The 20266-nt window shown below is 47.8% G+C and overlaps 1 protein-coding gene across 2 annotated transcripts; it reads right to left on the bottom strand.

Annotated features, from left to right (window-relative positions):
* Positions 1 to 1495: 1495 nt before the first annotated feature.
* TBC1D25 (TBC1 domain family member 25) lies at positions 1496 to 18269 on the bottom strand. Of its 2 annotated transcripts, none has more exons than XM_029067198.1 (6): positions 18196 to 18269; positions 9555 to 9664; positions 8366 to 8520; positions 5606 to 5730; positions 4323 to 4511; positions 1496 to 3380 (listed from the first exon to the last, which is right to left on the bottom strand). In XM_029067198.1, exons 1-6 carry the CDS (start codon positions 18259 to 18261, stop codon positions 1875 to 1877), a joined length of 2151 nt encoding a protein of 716 aa, XP_028923031.1. In that variant the 5' UTR covers positions 18262 to 18269; the 3' UTR covers positions 1496 to 1874. The 2 variants fall into 2 exon arrangements, with proteins under 2 accessions (XP_028923031.1, XP_028923032.1); XM_029067199.2 differs by lacking the exon at positions 18196 to 18269 and adding an exon at positions 15645 to 15742.
* Between the last annotated feature and the right edge of the window lie 1997 nt (positions 18270 to 20266).

Below are 20266 nucleotides of genomic sequence, written 5' to 3'. Positions count from 1 at the left end.
TTGCTATTTCACTGGGGATGAGTTTTCAACTGTTTTGGAAGACGCCGTCAACAACTACGCTTTCTCTTCACCTTCATTAAAAGCTCAGTCACATTTGAACATAACTGGCAAGTCCTAGGTAGATTTCACTTCTGAAAAAAAGTATGAAAATGGAAACAGAAACCTGAGCAAAAGAACCCACCATTCGATGGTACATACTGTGCAAAAATGAGTCAAAAAAAAAAAAACACTGGTGTGAATCATGGAGGCAGAGTCTGCATCCAAAAATACAGGGAGCAAAATTACATTTCAATCCATCAGTGGTCTTTATTAAGCGCTTATTTTGTGCAAGGCATTGTACTAAGCGCTTGGGAGTACAATAAAGAAGAGACAATACCTGCCCTCGAGGAGCTTACACTCTAGCAGGGGAGACAGGCATTAAAATGAATTACTAGGAGGGGAAGTAACCAAGTATAAAGATATGCACAGAAGGGGTGAGGGTGGGGTGAGTACCTAAGTGCTTAGTGCGCACAGACTCAAGTGGATGGATGTTCAACTAGGGAGGGAAAATAGGATGGGGAGATGACTCAGGGGAGGATTCCATTCCAGGAGGAGATGTTATTACTGTAAGGCTTTGAAGATGGGATAGGATAATGGCCCATCTGATGTGACTTGGACCGGGGGCGGGGGGGGATGGCCCAAATATGAAAGAGGGTGTAAGCAAGAGGTCAACAACGAGGGAGATGAGAGGGAGGCAGTGAGTGAGTAGGTTGGTATTAGATGAGCAACGTGTACAAACCGGGTCAAAGTGGGTGAGGAGGAGCACAAGGATAAGTAGGGGAGAGAGTCGAGCGGCTGGCTAAAAGTCAATGGTGCTTGATGTCGAGGTGGCTGGGCAACCACTGGAGGTTTTTGAGGAGCAGGGAGACATCTGCAGGACAATGTTTTAGACTGTGATCTGGACAGCAGAGTGGAGAGGGTAGAAGCTGGAGGCAGGGAGATCGGAGAGAAGGCTGATGCAGCAGTCACTTTGGGATTCATTCATTCATATTTATTGAGCGCTTACTTTGTGCAGAGCGCTTGGAAAGTACAATTCAGCAAATTGTACTTGTACTTGAGCAAATCACATTCAGTGATAGGGCGAGAGCTTGGACCGGCGTGGTGGCACTTTGGATGGAGAGGAAAGGAGCAGATTCTGGGGGTGTTAAGAAGCTACAATCAACAGGATTTAGCGACTGACTGAATTTGCGACTGAAGGAAAGAGATGAATCAAGGACAATTCCAAGGTTGCCAGCTTGCGAGACAGGAGGACGGTGGCACTGTCAACAGGGAGGGGAAAGTCTGGGGGAGGAAAGGGGAGGGAAGATGAGGAGTTTGGTTTTTGACCTATTGTGTTTCAACAAAAAACACCAATCTGGACCCTGTATCACTTCAAAGAGGCTCACAGAGTATCTGTTGGTTTCAGGGTCCGGCCAGCGCCCCCCACCACAAAAAACAAATAAAAAAAGCTCCGCAGTGTTGCTAGGTTTTGTCTATGAAAAAAAGTAAGTAGTGAAACCAACAAACATATCGGGCTACGGAATGAGAAAACCAAAGCGAGTGAAAATGAATACATTCCAAACAGAAAGGCACCTGCTCCCAACTGACCCAGCAGAGAATTGTGGCCGTCCATTAGCATACGCTTCTGGAAAAATGAAACCCACAGAGATCGTCGCTGAAAACAAAAACAAGGAGTTGCTCAGCTGGTTAAAAAAGCCATAAGAATTCCGACGGTCGGAAAACACCCTTGGCCTCGTTCAAAAGGCACCCTCTTGGATCACGTCCCTGTTTTTGAAAGTCACCGCCGGAAATCCACTGAGGAAAACAGGACACGAGTCAGGCAGAGCAGGTCACGGTCAGGAAGTGGCCGGAGAGTCCGCGGCTGCCTCGTCACCTTCCTCAGAGTCCCAGACCTCAGACTGCAGGTAATCCGCGAACAGGGCCTTGGCCCGGTGGAGGATCTTACTGAGGTTGTGTTTCCGCACCAGTCTGTCAAAGTGCATGGCCAGCTCATTGTAGTCCATGCTGTTCTTCATGATGTGGTCTCTGTGCTCCAGCAGAATGGCCAGGCAGAGGAAGAGCATGAACGGATTGCCTTTGCCAAACTCCTGGGGAGGGGGCAGGCTAACGGAGCCGAGTGGAGGGGTGGAAACCGGAGTAGGAGGCGAAACTGGACCAAAGGGGCTATGAGACGGAGAAGAGGGAGTCGGGGTGTTCTCCAGTGAATCACCCCTCTCTGAGAGAGATCCATCCTTCCCGCTGGCTGGGGACGGCTGCAGGGACAGCTCCGGGGACAGGGAAGGAGTCTCCTGACTGGGAGAAGGAAGAGCTTCAGGAGGCCTCAGAGAAGGAGCTGAAAAGCTCTTCGTCATGTTGAGGGAAACTGTGCAGGGGAGTTGGATTAGAGGATCTCTCTCCCCGCAATCTTCGGCCTCCCCTTCTGTGGGCTGGCTGGAACGTACCAGAATCCTGGAAGTGAAACTTGAGATTGGATCATCTTCAGAGCGATCCTCACTCGTGGCACTATAATACTTAAATTCTCCAAAACTGGCCTGCTTCACCAAGGGACCATTCCCAACGACCTTGTCGCGCACCTCGGTCTCCTCTGCTTCCTCTTGACCTGAGAGCAGGACTCTGTCCCCTATCTCCTCGTCAAAGTCACACGTGGGTCTCAGCATGTGCCTCTGACGGATGGGCTGTCCACTCTCGCCCACTTGGGCAGGCGGCCCCACTAGCTCCACTTCCTTCTCTGGTGGATCCGGTGGGAGAGAACTCCAGGTGACCTCCAGCATCCTCAAGGCATCCTCAAAGGCAAACTCCCGCTTGAGTTCCAGCAGGAGCCACCGATAGCAAAAAAAGAGGTCGTCGGCCCCAGTGGAAAGGAGGTAACTGTAGAAATCCGGGTCGGAATACTGAAGCAAAAGCTTCAAGTGAGAGAATTTGATTGACATCATCTCGCCATCCATGCGGAAGTTTCCTTCGAGGCGCTTCATGATGCCGCAGAAGCAGATGAAGGCGTGGCCCTCGTTGTCCATCACGGCCAGGATGGGGGATGCGATGTCGCTCATGCCTTGGCAGTAGGAGATCTGGGGATGGGTGACGGCGTAGGTGGTCAGCAGATCGTGGAGGGCAGTGAGGTGGGGGTTGTCCTCGGAACCCGCGTAATAAGGGTGGGCCCTGTCGGTGCGAAGGACATCCTTGAGAACGTTGCTCCTGATGAACTCCAGGTCCTCCTGGCTGGCTCGTTGATTCCACTCGCTCTTCAGCTGGTCGTACTCACGAGTTTTGCGCTTCATGTAATCCATCCGTTCCTGGCCGGTCAGGCCATCGGGGTAAACGTTCAGTAGGTAACGCCAAACCACCTGTAGCCAACAACCCAGAGATGTAAATGAATAGGCGGCACATCCACAGTCCACCAGATAGCCCCTCCTCATCCTGCACACTAACAGACTCGACTGTCGCGATCAGCCCAGGGAACTAGACTTCCCTGTGTAGCAGCGAAGATGTATGCAAACATTGCTCTGAAGTCCGGGGTGGGGTAGGGAGAGCAGGAAATGGGGGCAGAAAATTGCTAATTCCCGGGCTTCCTGGAGAACGCTTGCCTTTTAAAATACTTCATTTACAACCTCGCTAATTAGAAGAAAGTCTTGGCCAACCGGCACACGGATGAATACCTTAGAAAGCTCCCAGCCTCACTGTCTCTACCAATACCAATTATCTCCCACTAGCCATCAGCTCAGAAATGTGGGGAAATTTTGGTCCTAGTTGGGACAATCTCCTAAAGTGTGAAGGGAAAAAGGCCAGGCAAATGAGATATTTACTGTTTCTCAACTAATACTCCCTTTTATCTCTCAGCTTGCTTTGGAGGATTTGTAGGGGAGAGGATGAAACAATCTGTAGAAGCACACATTCGATGGAGGGAACGCTGCTTTAAGTGCCTAGGGCTTAGACTGGCAAATATAAATTACAACTTGCGTCCTTTCTAGGCAAGAAGTGTTTACAGAGAAGACACCAGAAAACTACATGAGAGGCTTTAAAACTTGTCGGCAGTTTAGGGAAATATAGCGGCCCCTTGAAACTCTGTAGAGGACAATCTAGAGGGCCAGGACTTGGAGAAATAGATTGGAGCCAATCTGGAATGAAATCAACCCTGGTCGTTTGAGGTTGCCTCACCGTGGGTCGGTTTCCAAGTTGGATGTCGGGCCATGACCACCCAAGGAAAAATAAACTTTTTTTTTTTAAAAAGTCATTGGGTAGCAGCATACACCTATCTAGGAAAAGTGGGAAACCTGAGAACCCCTCACCTTACGCAGAGAAGGCTCGACACCCCCATGGTAGATCCTCAGACGTAGCTCTTCGGGACGAGTCAGCTGACCCTCGTGGTTCAGGTAAGTATGAAATTCTGTATCTGTTAGCGGGGGTTTGAAGGGCTTGACATCCTCTCCGTAAGACCAGCTCAGTGCCTGCTGAACCTTTGAGAGAGTCTTGCCCACCTAAGAGTGAGAAAAGACTCAGTTCACCCCAAATTCAACACCAATGGCCAGAGTGCCACAAAAAAACACCCATGAGAATTTCCAAGGGGAAAAGCTTAGTAAACTGAGAGCTCCATGAGGCAGCGTGGCCTAGTGAATAGACAGGCCTGGGAGTCGGAAGGATCTGGGTTCTAATACCAGTTCCGCTACTTGCCTGCTGTGTGACCTGGGGCAAGTCGCTTCGCTTCTCTGTGCCTCACTTCCCTCATTTGTAAAATGGGGATTAAGACTGTGAGCCTATATGGGACATGGACTGTGTCCAACCTGATTAGCCTGTACCTACCCTAGTACTTAGTACAGTTCCCAGCACATATTAAGCACTTAAATGCCATTTAGAAAATGTAAATTAATCACTAATAAATACAAGTGCCAGGCCCATTTCAACTGTTAATAATGTGACTGGTTTACTGTTCACAGAACACTTCAATACTGGTCATGAGCTCTGATTTTCAACCACGCTTCTCCTGGACTGGTAAGTCACCATAATGATATTTAAGCAGTGCCTGTTATTGGCAAAGCATTGTGCTAAGTGCTGGTGGAGATACAATATAATCAGATGGGACCCAGTCCCTGTCCCACAAGGGGCTCAAAATCTAAGAGAGAGGGAGAACAGGTACATCACCCCCATTTTACAGACGGAAAAACTGAGGCCCAGGAAAGTTAGATGACTTGCCAGAGGTCGCACAGCAGGCAAATGGCAAAACCGGGACTAGAAGAGTCTCTTAACTTACAGTCCCCTCCTCCTTCGGCTAGGCCACCCTGAGGGAAGAGAGAGACTATGTGATCCAGAGAGTAGATTTCCTCAGTTTAAGCAGCCTTGCCCCCTGGTAAATTCTTTGAGTGAGATTATGACTCATTAGCAGGGTCCATTGTGGAGGGTCTTCATTTATTTGTGTTTGGGCAGGAGGCGAGAGCTATCAAAGTAGATTCCTTTATCAACATGCAAATGTTATAATCAGCGATAAGTGAAGAAAACATACCTGTGACTACTTTCCAGAGTTAAGTCTATCCACTTAAACCAACCTCTCGTCCCACCCCAATTCTCCCAGACCAACCTGTGAGATGATAGACTGTGTAAAAGGCAAAGCAGCAGCTGTCAGGGACCGTTTCTCCACCAGCAGAAGATCTGTGCTGATGACATCTTTAGGACTGATGATATCCCAATCTTCCAAAAGAGGGCCTATAAAAGAGACCCGTGCAGTTCATCAGGCCAACTCCAGTCCCGGCTTTTAGCCCGACTCCTCAGGGGGGCTTGGGCCACCCAAGATTGCTCCATGGCTGCATCCTCTGACCTAAAACCCACCTCTCAGTGACTGAAATCCCCAATAAGGCAGCAGAGACAGATACTCGAGAAGTAAATACATCTGACCTCACAGCATCAATTTATTTGGAAATTGGAGACCCACAAGGAAATATATTCTGACAAGAGACCGTGGTGCTCAGCCCACCTGCAGTAAACTCCCACTAGGAACATCAAAAAAAATTGGTTTAAAGGGGACATTTAAAAAAAAACACTACTCAGGAGTAAAATACTTTCAAGAAGTAAGCTGAATGGAAAAGCATATTGAAAGCACCCATTTTTTTTTCTTTAACCTCAAGGGGAACAAAACAGTTAATAAAAACAGGTCCTGAACTACAAACATTAATGCAAAATAGACAAGTTGCCACTAGCCCAAAACAAAACAAGAAAAGCTCTGTCATGCTCTCCAAACTTTCAGCTTGTCCCGAGGCTACTGTCCTACACAATGACTGTGAACTAGACTGTAAATTCCTTGAGGGCAGGGGTCATGTACACTAATTCTACTGTTCATTCCCAAACCCCGGTACAGTGCTCTGTGCCTAAAACATGCTCAATAAAAATGCTTTTGATTGGTTGAATGATTGTTACTAGCAGAGTGGAAGCCAATTCCAGCAGATTTGCACAACTGCCTTTGCCAGATGCATGAATTATAATTAGGATTTAACTGGCTTCAGTGGGGTCAGAGAGGGAAAAAAAAGGAGAAAACTGCATAAAAGAATCACTCTCAGGCCAATCTTCTTAAAACTATTTCATTTAGGTAACATTTCAACAGTGACTGATTTCTTTCTGCTCCTAGTTAGATTTGGGTTGAGATTTATACCAAACTCATAACTGCCTGGAATTTTACTTCATAAGTATTCAGCATCCAAAGATAAACAACCTTGAAAAGCATCTGAAACATTAGGACAGAGTGAAACAGAGAAGTCGGATGAAGCGAAATAAGAGATTTAAAATTAATTTCCTCAATGAATTATTTATTTACCTTTATTTTCTCATCAGTTTCAACCACCATTTTCAGAAGTGGAGCTACAATAACTTCATATAGATGGATGTCTAAGTAATATACTGATTCACTAGAAAGGAGGCTTATGGGGGGAAAAAAAAATCTCTTCTGGAAAACTGCCCTACTTCATCTTATGGACACATACATCATTTGACCTCTTCTCAGTGGGTACACCAAAAAGAAATTTCTGGTCTTTAAAGATAAAAATAATCTAAATCCAAGATTCTCTGGGATGCCACGTCCATCAACTAACTCCACCTTTACACATGTCCTAAACAGAACTTATCTTCCCACCCAAAATCCTGTTCTCCCCTCAACTTTCCCATCACTACAGAGATCAGCAGCACCCTCCCTGCCTCACAAGCCTGTAACTTTAGCATTATCGTCGACTCATCTCGCTCATTCAATCGACATATTCAATCTGTCACCAAATCCTGTCAGTTCTACCTTCAGAACATTGCTAAAATCTGGACTTTCCTCTCCATCCAAGCTACCACAGTGATCCAAGCACTTATCCTATCCTGCCTTGACTCTTGTATCGTCTCCTCACTGACCTCCCTGCCTCTCCCCCTTCCAGTCCACACTTCACTCTGCTGCCCAGATCATTTTTCTAAAAAGAGATTCAGCGCCTCCTCAAGAGCCTTCAGTGGTTACCCATCCACCTCTGCATCAAAGAGAAACTCTTTACCATTGGCTTCAAAGTATTCAGTCACCTTGCCCCCTCCTACCTAACCTCATTGATTTCCAACTACAATCCAACCTGCTCACTTCGCTCTAACACCAACCTACTCGGTGAACCTCGACCTCATCTATCTTGCCACCAACCCCTTGCCCATATCCTGGCTCTAGCCTGGAACACCCTCCTCCTTCATGTCTGACAGACCATCACTCTCTCCACCGTCAAAGCTTTATTAAAATCACATCTTCTCCAAGAGTCCTTCCCCAGCTAAGCCCTCATCTCCTCTACTCACTCTCCCATATGCACTGCTCTTGCACTAGGATTTGTGCTCTTTTTATTCACCCCAGCCCCACATAACTTACGTTCATAACCATAATTGATTTTAATGTCTGTCCCCTTATCTAGTCTATAAGCTCTTTGTGGGCAGGGTCCGTGTCCAGCAACTCTGCTCTCCTGTGCTCTCCCAAGTGCTTAGTACAGACTCAGTAAGATGACGGTGGGCAGGGAACACGTCTCCCGACTCTGTTGTACTCTGTCCAGCGCTCAGCACAGTGCTCTGAACACAGCAAGCACTCAATAAATACCACTGATGATGATGAGGATGATGGGTAAGAGCTCAATAAATTCAATGGACTGAACGGGTAAAACTGCTGATTTCCATAGTGTGCCACTCTGACACCTTGGTCAAAATGCTAACAAAGGTGATGACTACAATAAAAAAACAGCCTCTTGAATGTCACTTCCCATCTTGAGAACCAAAGCCTTATTAACCATCTGACAATTGAGCGAAGAGCAAGGTAACTGGGCCACTGTTCGGAGTATTGGATACTCACTGTCTTCTAAAGGCTTGATCTCTATTTTGAGCTGGAGATATGGCTTGGAAGCACTGGCAAAGGCAGTGCTCAGATCCCAGTCTGACATCAGTGGGAGGTGAGCCTCCTGTCCTTGCTTATCCCGGCCCTGGTAACTGATCCCAAAATTCTTCTTCCTGGAAGAAATGTGACAAGAGGAACATCAGCACCACGTTCACCTTAAACCATTCTTCGCGCCAAATCATCAGGCTCTGCTGACGGAATCTGAACATTTCAGAAACAAGATGAGTAATGAACACCTAAGGAACTGTAAAAACCTGCTTAATTTTAAGCTCCTTGAAGGCAGGGGTCACGTCTTCTAACTCTATTGAACTCTCCCAACCATTCAATACCGTGCTGTGCACACAGGAGGCTCTCGTCCAATACCATGGACGGGCTGACATTGAGTTACATGTCGTAGCTTGAAGAGGCAGCCCGGCCTAGTGAAAAGTGCACTGGCCTGCAAGTGAGGAGACCTGCTGTGAGACCCTGGGCAAATCACGCCACTACTCTGGGCCTCAGTTTCCCCATGTGTAAAATGGGAATTCAAGCCCCACGGGGAACAGGGACTGGATCCAACCTGATGATCTTGCATCTATTTGATTTCCAAGCTGCCTCTTAGACATTAAGCCCCTTAAACTGTGGGTCCCATGTGGGATGGGGACTGTGCCTGACTTGGTTATCTGGTATACATCTGGTATAAAGTAAGCTCTTAATAAATTCCACAATAATCATTATTATCCACTTTGCCCTCTAGACTATAAGCTCCTGTTGATCAGGGAACACGTCAACCGACTCTCTCTTCGAAGCACTTAGTACAGGGCTCTACACACAGTAAGTGCTCAATAAACACAACTGATTGATTGCTTCATAGAGTAATACAGTGCTTTGCACAGGGTAAGCGCTTAACAAACACCACAATAATTACTATTACAATACGCTTGATCTTCCAAAGAACCGTAGTCTAGAAATGCTGAGCTTTTTCAGAATACAAAGAGAAAAACAAGAAATCAACCTGACAAGCTGATCGACAGACCTTTCCTGATACTCTTAAGGCACGCCTACCTCAAGAACCACACACATTTGAAGCGCTGAATGCGGCCTTTTGGAGAAGCACGTTAACAGAAGCAAAACCATTGTGCTTTTTGGGTCCTGAAGCCTCACCACTCACCCATTCAAATCAAAGGCTCGAATCAAAATGTGCTGCAACACGTCCAGGGAAGTGATCTGAGGGTCGACGGCAAAAGTCCGGAACTCTGGCTGAACGATCCCATCACATTTCTGAGAGAAACAGGAGACAAACATGGAAAAGGAATGTTCTAACTGCTTTGCACACACTTCACTGCCAAAAAAGACACACAATCAATCCCCGGCTTTCCAGGAGACTGTCGACGTGGGGCAAGAATTCTGATCCTGGGCCATTTCCAGGTTGGGTGAGATGAACAAGAAGAGCAACAAACTCAAATTTGTTTTCCTCAGCCCCAAACTTAATCAGTTTCCTGGTCCCCCTACAACCTTAACTAAATTTTGAAGTCAATCTCATTTTAAAGTCACAGATATAAGCTTAATTTTTACAAACATTTTCAAAAGTGTTTGGCTGAGTAAATTATGCCAGTTTGAGGATAACAAATGTTCAGATTAACACGTAAGTACGCAGGGACTTTTGAACTTTAATTTCTGGGTAACTGACCAGTTCATGATAGTATTTTAATTTAAAAGCTACCCTCTTGTACTACTGACCTTCCTAATTCCAGGATTCTTAAGGGAAATGTATTTACCCAGGCATCGACCCAGATTTAGAAAGGCGTTCACCTGCGTTTCAGTAGTCCCCCTCCCAGCCATGGTGTTCTCTGATCTTTTCTACTGAACAAGCCTATTTAAAATTTAGAAATAAAATAAAAGACTTATTTGGGATTTCTAGGTGTTTTTTCCTCTCAGGGAGAAATTAGAGCTCCTTTCTCTCATTTAGGTTTCTATTGCCCCAAGAGGTGGCTGAGAACAAATAACCTTGTAAAAGCCTTTGCTAAATCAATTCCCAACTACATTTCGGTACAAGCTTCTGGAAAGCGATAATAACACGATCAACCTAATCTCACCAGTAAGTATTTGTTTGCTGGAAACCGAAGGAGGTGGTAGCGTCTGCCAGGCTCAAAAGAAGGATTCAGAAGACTGCTTTGTGAGTTAGGAAGGGAGAAAGAAAAAGAAAAGGACCAAGCAAATAAAGAAAAAGGCCAGGGTAGTTCATTCCTCTTTCGCAAGCAATACCCAAGAGGCATTATAATAGGGCACACATCTCTAAGAAACCATCATCAATTGATCTTTGAGTAGCCTACATCTAGCCTACATCTCAAACATAAAATACCACCACACTGTCTCCTTGGGCTTAATATTACAGTATTTTTCCTTATGCAGAATTAGGATGACTTTAATTTTCTATTTAGCTGTGAGAAATTTGCCACCCCCCATCCTTCAACAATAATAAAAAAAAAATCTATGTACTTCGCTCCCTGATAGGTACCCTGCTGTCCACATTTTATCTTTTATCCACTTTGGTACCCAAGTTTTGAAATTTGGGGAAAAGAGTTGGAATGTCTTGGTTTGTATTACAGTGCCTTAGAAAGTATGACAGCATCAATACATGAAATTTATCAATTAGAGTCAAATGCTTGTAGAGTTGTTTCTCCAGGTTCTCAAACTCACAGGACACGGCATCAAAGCAAAGCAAGTCACTCCACTGCTCACTATCTTAGAAAGGGATCATGGTGAGATTTTTTTAAACAACTTCACCCTGGGGAAAATGTTAAATGACTATTGTGATCCTTGCGCTCATGTTCAGAAGATCGAGATCACCTGGCCTAGTGTCGGGTTCAAACCTCTGGAGTCCTCAATTTACGAATCTTTCTTGTCAGATTGGGTATATGTGCCAAAAACTCTTGAGTTACTAAGAAATGGGCAATGGAACAAAACTGGACGAGTCTGAACATGACAAATTGTGTCTGAAAGAAGAGCATCTTAAAAAGAGGCTTGGAAAATTGGAAAGAGAAATGGAAAAAAATAAAGGCTGTGACATAATTAAATTTTACACAAAAAGGGGGAATCAGATTTGTTCACCAATTACCGGTCAATTTAACGTATTAAAATCAGGCAAGCTTCGTAGGCTTCTGATGTAATGTTTACCTGGCTTAGTGACCTATCAAGCTCTGTTAAAATCCACAGATGTTAAACAGTCTCTGTGTGCCAATGTAAAGGCTGTCGTCCTTAGTGTCACCGTGAACCGACAGTATTAAATGTTTGATCGGGTTAACACTAACAATGGAAATATTTATTCTTGGGCTTTAACCGAATCAGAGGCCGAGCCCCACGCAGAGGAACTACAGGGAGCTCCGGGATCTTGCCAGAGGCTGGCTGGCCGACGCCCAGGACAGTCTCTCCCCGGCGCTCTGACTCCTTGCGGGGGGTACGTGCTGATCCTGCCTGCTGTAGGAGCAGAGCGCCACAAGAAACTGGGACCCACACAGACGGTGCCACTAATCCACCGCTAGCTCCAGATCTGCCAGAGGCTGCCCGATGCCCAGGGCCGCCTCTCTACTTCTGCCAACCAGCCCGCCCGACATCACAGGACTCCTCGGGTCACTGAGGAGCGGCGGAAGTTAAGAACATCCGATGAGCTAACGGCAGGGTCAGATCTGATTTGCCACGTGTCCCGCCTGAGAAAACAGGATATCTCCAACCCCCGGCTGCGCCCGCGCTGCTGTGGCCCCAAGTGCAGAAGCCCAGAGAGGACCCATCCATATACACACACACCAGGACTCCTTCATCCACAGTCCTGGAGGGGTGGGTCCCATGAGGCATGGAGCAAAAATGGGCAAGGAGGAGTATTTTAAGAGATCCTGAGGTTACCTGTCTTCACTGAATCCTATCGTTTCTGTCAGCTCTCTCCCCTCTCCCTGCTCTCTCTCCCGTCCAAACTCCTCGAACAGGTTATAACACCTGCGGTCTCCACTTCTCGACTGTATCTAGACTTTCAGCTCGATGTGGGTGGGAACGTGTCTACCAACTCTGTTATACTGTACTCTTCCAAGTACTTAGTAAAGCGTTCAGCAAACCATAAGCGCTCAATACGATCGATTCCTCTCTCCAACTCTTGACCCACAACGATCAAACTTTCTTCCCCTTCACTCAGCTGAGATCACACTCTCCCAGGTCACCAATGACCTCCTCAGAACCAAATCTAAGGGGCTCTACTCGGTCCCAACCCTCGACCTCTCAGCTGCCTTCAATCTGGCTGACCACTTTCACTTGAAACGCTCTCAGACCTGGGTTTCGGGAACATCATCCTCCGCTGGTTCTCTTGGAAGTTCGCTTTCTCAGTCTCCGTTTTCTGTGTGCCCCCTATTAGGCTCTGTTCTGTGCCCCCTTCTCTTCTTGTTCTGCATTCACTCATCAATTCTTCCGTGGTATATATATCGAATGCTGACTGTCTGCAGAACACCGTACAACTGTACAACAGAGTTGGTCGACACAATCCCTGAACCCAAGGAGCTTTTCAATCTAAATCTCTGAATCCCAAATCTATCTTTTTAGCCCTAACCTCTTTCCATTTATACAAACCTTGCATTTGCTCTGGCCTCGGCACATCTCTCCCGCTGGCACCTCGACCTCACCGTGTCTCTAACTGAACTTTTCATCTTCCCTCCTTAACCCACTCCCCCTCCTCTTCCTCCAAAGTGGAATTCTTCTCCCTCTTCAAAGTTTCCACACCCCACACATCTCTCCCACTCTTCAAAGCCCTTCTAAAATCCCATCTTCTCTGAAGAGGCCTTCCCTGATTAATTCACACCATCACATGGAGCTGCAACTTAACAGTCCCCTTAACACTTAGGTATTTATAGCCATCCTCATCCAATTCGTTATTGCTGGAGTCATGTTCCTGTAAAACCCCACATGAGGAAAACTTGTTTGCAGTTCTCACCTGCACCTTGCATATGCACACCCATTTCTCCCAACAACAGATCACACTGTAGGGTCGTGCTGTCATTCTAATGCATCCTAATCCCCTAAAATTTCTGCCCATAATACCCAATGAAAACACGTTATGGTAGACCTGAATATAAAATCAGTTGTATATTTGATTATTTAGCCATTCCCACTTGTCCTATTTATGGTATCATTGCTCTTGCTCATTCATTCATTCATTTAGTAGTATTCGTTGAGTGCTTACTATGTGCAGAGCACTGTACTAAGCACTTGGAATGCACAATTCGGCAACAGATAGGGGCAATCCCTGCCCAATGACGGGCTCACAGTCTAAACAAGCTCCTGCTAAACAGTCTAAACCAGCTAGGCTCCGGCTCCCTCTATTAGCAAATGTTTTGTCTGTCTCCTCCCCCACTGGATTGCAAGCCCCCTGAAGACAGGGATTGTGCCTTTTCCCTCTAGTATACTCTTTCCAAGTTCTCAGTGCACTGTTCTGCACCCAGTGACCCTCAATAAATACCGACTGGGAGTGTATATCCTCCCCCTGCAGGGGCAGAAAGCCAAGAGAAGCCTTCAAATTGTCACAATTTGGGGCAGGTTCTGGCTTCTCCCTAACGAGTTCTTAATCCCAGCTCCACCACTTGTCTGCTGGGTGACCCTGGGCAAGTCGCTTAGCTTCTCTGGGCCTCATTTACCTCATCTGTAAAACGAGGATTAAGACCGTGAGCCTTATGCATGTCCAACCTGATTAACTTGTATCTACCCCAGTAGTTAGATCTGTGGCTGGGAATAGTGAAGTGCCTGAGGACTGCCCCTTCCAAGTACTGTTTATCTGCTTATGGAAGGCTCATAAATTTAATTACTCCCATGGTCTGTTATTGTTGCCTGCAATTTATTTCTGCTTTCTATGTATCTGCCTTCCTCCACCTGAACCGTGAGCCTATCGTGGGGCAGGGATCAGTTCTGCACTGTTTATCTTGGGCGGCGGCTCCCTATATCAGAAGCATAAAATATAATCACAGTTAAAATACTGGGTTTATTAAGCCCGGGTGTTTACATGAAGTACAGGAAGCAGTTTGGGAGGGAGCCACATGGCTTTACGTTTGTGGATACACGATGTACCTCCACAGGTACCCATGGACCACCAAATTCCACCAGTTTGTAATCTCTGACTACTGCTTTCCAAACCTCATTCAAAGCTAAAACAAATGTAGAAGCAAGTCCAGCTCAGCTCAATGAGATATTGTCAGGTCTCTAACCACTCATTCATTGAATGGTGTTTACTGAGCCCTTACTCTGTGCAAAGCACTGTACTAAGAACTGGGGAATTAATCAATCAACCAATCAGTATTAATTGAGCATTTACTAGGGGCAGAACACTGTACTAAGCGTTTGGGGGTGTGCAACCCAAGCACTGAGAAAGCTGCAGGGCCTAATGGAAAGAGCACAGGATGAGGAATCAAAATACCCAGGTTCCAATTCCAGCTCTGCCACTTAACCTACTGTGTGATCATGGACGAGCCACTTAACTTGCTTGGATTTCAGTTTCATGATCTGTTAAATGGGAATTAAATACCTGTTGTCCCTCCCCCGTGGACTCTGAGCCCCCACATGAGACAGGGACAGGATCCAATCTAATTATATTGTATCTACCTTAATACTGGCAGTGCTTAAGTGTTTAGCAAACCATTATTATTAATAATTACTATTGTTGTTGTTATTATTACTGGACAGAATACAATAAAGGATAACATGACTAGATGCCTGGCCCTCAGGGGGCTAACGATCTTAGAAGGAGTCTGGGAAGTTGGTGAAGGGGCACATAAGATGAATGTGTAACAGTGTAACCTTCCTTCTCACAATAAACCAGACCGGATCCCAACCCAATGTTACCTTCCTTCTCACGATAATCCAGTCCGGATTCCATGTCAATGTAACTCTCCTTCTCACAATAAACCAGTCCTGATTCTGACCTGTCTCATTAGCAATCATTAAACGCCTGTGAAAGGTAATGGATTCATATTTCCTGATCTAAGCAGCTTGATGGGATAGAGCACGGGCCTGGGAGTCAGAGGGACCTGGGTTCTAACCCCAAATCCACTACTTGTCTGCTGTGGCACCTTGGGCAAATCATTTCTCTATACCTCAGGTACCTCATCTATAAAATGGGGATGACGACTACGAGCCTCACGTGGGAGGACACGGAATAAGTCCAACTTACCTCGTATCTACCCCAGTCCCTAACAAAGCGTCTGGGAAAGAGTAAACGATAAAATGCCCAAACCTGTCAAAGAGTGGCCTCAAAAATGCCCACAATCAGTAGTGGACAATTCTTGCCAGGATTTGGAGGAGGCTCCTGCTCTCACTCCTGCTGGCCACCAGTTGATCCTTGGCTGGCTGGGTTCCGGACAGGAGGCCAGAAGGATGAGCCGATGATCCACGGCATGTATTCTGAAGCCATTTGGGCTGTAACAAAGGGGTCCGGGCTTGCTCTGGGAGGGTGGCAGGCTCTGGGCCAGGAACTCAAGCGCTTCTGTTCTGTTGTATCATCATCATAATAATAATATTATTTGTTAAGCGCTTACTGGTGCCCAGCACCGTCCCAGGTGCTTAGTACATTGCTATGCACATATCAAGTGCTCATTAAATATCACTGATTGATTGCCACTGCTCTCCTGGGGAACCCTGCCCTGGAAGCTTTGGAAAAGCCAGGGGCCAAAGCTAAGGGGTTTAGGGCTGAGGGTCAAAACTAGACACTCCCGGGGGACCTACACTTAACAATAATGATGATGGTATCTGTCAATGTGCCGGGCACTATACTAAGCGCTGGGATGGCAGCATGGCTCCGTGGAAAGAGCCCGGGCTTGGGAGTCAGAGGTAATGGGTTCTAATTCCGTCTCCACCACTTGTCAGCTGTGTGACCTTGGGCAAGTCGCAAGTCACTTAACTTCTCTGAGCCTCACTTACCTCATCTGTAAAATGGGGATCAAGACTGTGAACCCACGTGGGACAACCTGATTACCTGTACCGCCCCTCCTGTGCTTAGAACAGTGCTTGGCACACATTAAGCACTTAACAAATGCCATCATTATTATTATGACTACAAGCAAATCCAGGCCTCTGTGGCCAAAACCATGTCACCAGGCTCGGGGGGGGGGGGGGGGGGGGCAAAGGGCATTTCCAAGCGGGGTCCTTGGACCACTCTTCTTTATACATCAATTAGACTGCAAGCTCATCAATGGGCAGGGATTGTCTCTGTTGCCAAATTGCATAGTCCAAGCGCTTAGTACAGTGCTCTGCACATAGTAAGTGCTCAATAAATACTGTTGAATGAATGAATGAATGATTATTTTGGCTTTTTCTAGTCCAACCTTCGCTTTCCTCCCTGTTCCCACTGCAGGTGTACGTTTGGGGACTGCCTCGCCCCTGGAGGGCAAGGCCCAGGCCTTTTCCTCTACCCCCACCCTTCCATTCAATGGTATTTATTGAGCGCTGACTATACAGAGCCCTGGACCCAGCGCTCGGAATGGGCAATGGGGCAAGAGGTAGGAGGCCAACCCTGCCCAACGATGGGCTCGCAGTCTACCAACCACCTGGTGGGGGCCCGTCAATGCTGGGCAAGAGCTGCAAACGCTTAGGTGCTCGTCAACGTTGGGCAAGCGCTGCAAACAGTTTGGTGCTTGTCAACATTGGGCACAAAATGCAATGGTTAACGCTGGGCAACAGCTGCAAACAGTTTGGTGCTCGTCAACGTTGGGCAAGGGCTGCAAACGGTTTGGTGCTCGACAGTGTTGGGCAAGAGCTGCAAATGGTTTGGTGCTCATCAACGTTGAGCAAGAGCTGCAAACGGTTTGGTGCTCGTCAACGCTGGGCACGAACTGCAATGGTTAACGCTGGGCAAGAGCTGCAAATGGTGGACAAGAGCTGCAAACGCTTTGGTGCTCATCAACGTTGGGCAAGAGCTGCAAGCGTTTAACACGAGCTGCAAACGGCTCGGTGCTTGTCAACGTTGGGCAAGAGCTGCAAATGGTTAACCCTGGGCAAGAGCTGCAAATGGTTTGGTGCTCGACAACGTTGGGCAAGAGCTGCAAATGGTTAACGCTGGGCAAGGGCTGCAAATGGCTTGGTGCTCAACAACGTTGGGCAAGAGCTGCAAATGGTTAACGCTGGACAAGGGCTGCAAACGGTTTGGTGCTCGTCAACGTTGGGCAAGAGCTGCAAACGGTTGGGTGCTCGTCAACGTTGGGCAAGAGCTGCATAATGGTTAACGCTGGGCAAGAGCTGCAAATGGTTTGGTGCTCAACAACACTGGGTAAGAGCTGCAAATGGTTAACACTGGGCAAGAGCTGCAAACGGTTTGGTACTCGTCAACGTTGGGCAAGAGCTGCAAACGGTTGGGTGCTCGACAACGTTGGGCAAGAGCTGCAAATGGTTAACGCTGGGCAAGGGCTGCAAACGGTTTGGTGCTCGACAACGTTGGGCAAGAGCTGCAAACGGTTTGGTGCTCGACAACGTTGGGCAAGAGCTGCAAATGGTTAACGCTAGGCAAGAGCTGCAAACGGTTTGGTGCTCGTCAACGTTGGGCAAGAGCTGCAAACGGTTTGGTGCTCGACAACGTTGGGCAAGAGCTGCAAATGGTTAACGCTAGGCAAGAGCTGCAAACGGTTTGGTGCTCGTCAACGTTGGGCAAGAGCTGCAAACGGTTTGGTGCTCGACAACGCTAGGCAAGAGCTGCAAACGGTTTGGTGCTCGTCAACGTTGGGCAAGAGCTGCAAACGCTTTGGTGCTCATCAACGTTGGGCAAGAGCTGCAAACGTTTCGGGGGCGGCACTCACCTTGACCCGGACCCGCACCACCTCGCGTTCCTCGTCCTCGGCGGGCGGCGGGGCGGCGGTGGCCATGGCCGCCGGGCGGGCGGGCGGGCGGGCGACCGTTGGCCGGGGCGCGAGCCCGCGGCACGCGACCCGCTGCCCACTGCGCACGCGCGCCCGACCTGGGCGCTGGGGAGGGGGGAGGGGCGCCCCCTTCGCCCCCTCGGCCGCCACCGGAAGCGCTCGCCCCTCTGACGCGCTCACATCCGGTGGCCAAAGCGGAAACGAGGCTGGGGGGTGGGGGGGGAGGGGAGCGCTGACCTCTGCTAACCGGCGCCCCCTTGCGGACGACTCGGGCTTTGCCGCCGGGAGGGACTTCATCATCATCATCATCATCATCATCATCATCATAATGTGGGTATTTGTTAAGCACCTACTATGTGCAGAGCACTGTTCTAAGCGCTGGGGGAGATCCAGAGCCATCAGGTTGTCCCACATGAGGCTCCCACTCTTCATCCCCGTTTTCCAGATGAGGTCACTGAGGCCCAGAGACCCGTCAAACGGCAGGGACTGTATCTGTTGCCGACTTGTTCATTCCAAGCGCTTAGTACAGTGCTCTGCACATAGTAAGCGCTCAATAAATACTATTGAATGAATGAAGTGACTTGCCCCCAGTCCCCCAGCTGACAAGGGGCAGAGCCGGGATTCGAACCCATGACCTCTGACTCCCAAGCCCAGGCTCTTTCCACTGAGCTTCGAGGGAGGCCCCGCTTTTTTTTCCCCCCCTTCTTTTCTCAGGAATCAGTGGCTCAGTGGCAAGAGCCCGGGTTTGGGAATCAGAGGTCATGGGTTCTAATCCCGGCTCCGCCACCTATCAGCTGGGTGACTTCCGGCAAGTCACTTCACTTCTCTGGGCCTCAGTTGCCTCATCTGTAAAATGGGGATGAAGGCTGTGAGCCTCCCGTGGGACAACCTGATTACCCTGTATGTACCCCAGCGCTTAGAACAGTGCTCTGCACATAGTAAGCACTTAACAAATACCAACATTATTATTATTCTCGGTGCCTCAGTGACCTCATCTGTCAAATGGGGATGAAGACTGCAAACCCCACGTGGGACCACCTGATGACCTTGTATAAAAATAATAATAATAATACTAATGTTGGTATTTAAGTGCTTACTATATGCAGAGCACTGTTCTAAGCGCTGGGGTAGACATAGGGGAATCAGGTTGTCCCACATGGGGCTCACAGTCTTAATCCCCATTTTACAGATGAGGTAACTGAGGCCCAGAGAAGTTAAGTGACTTGCCCACCGTCACACAGCTGACGAGTGGCAGAGCTGGGATTCGAACTCATGACCTCTGACTCCAAAGCCCGTGCTCTTTCCACTGAGCCACGCTGTATCTACCCTAGCGCTTAGAACAGTGCTCGGCACGTAGTAAGCGCTTAACGAATACCAACATCATCATCATCATTCATTTGATCATCTTTATTGAGCGCTTACGATGTGCAGAACACTGTCCTAAGTGCTTGGCAAGCACAGTTCGACAACAGAGACGAACGGGCTCACAGTCTAGAAGAGTCCCTACTAGTACTACTAATAATAATGGTATTTGTTAATAATAATAATGTGGGTATTAATGTGGCCAAGCACTGTTCTAAGCACTGGGGTAGATACAGGGTCATCAGATTGTCCCATGTGAGGCTCACAGTCTTCATCCCCATTTTACAGATGAGGTAACTGAGGCACCGAGAAGTCAAGTGACTTGCCCAAAGTCACAGAGCTGACAGGTGGCGGAGCGAGGATTAGAACCCACGTCCTGTGGCTCCCAAGCCCCTGCTGTTTCCACAGAGCCACGCTGCCTCTCTCGACTTTTTTGGTTCCTGTTCCTTCTGGATATCACAACCCAGACAACCAGATTCCCCTTCTCCCACATGCTATAGCCCCCACATCCCCCTATATAGACCCCCAATAACCCCCTAAATTTCATCAATGGTTGGTATTTATTGATCATTTGCTGCATGCCGGGCACTTTGTTAAGCATTTGGGAGAGTAGACCCAATCCCTGCCCACAAGGAACTAATTTCATAGT

This window comes from Ornithorhynchus anatinus, chromosome 6 (assembly GCF_004115215.2).
Source record: "Ornithorhynchus anatinus isolate Pmale09 chromosome 6, mOrnAna1.pri.v4, whole genome shotgun sequence".
NCBI classification, from domain to species: domain Eukaryota; kingdom Metazoa; phylum Chordata; class Mammalia; order Monotremata; family Ornithorhynchidae; genus Ornithorhynchus; species Ornithorhynchus anatinus.
The sequence above is the reverse complement of the archived record's forward strand: the minus strand, read 5'-3'. Positions and strand labels throughout refer to the sequence as shown.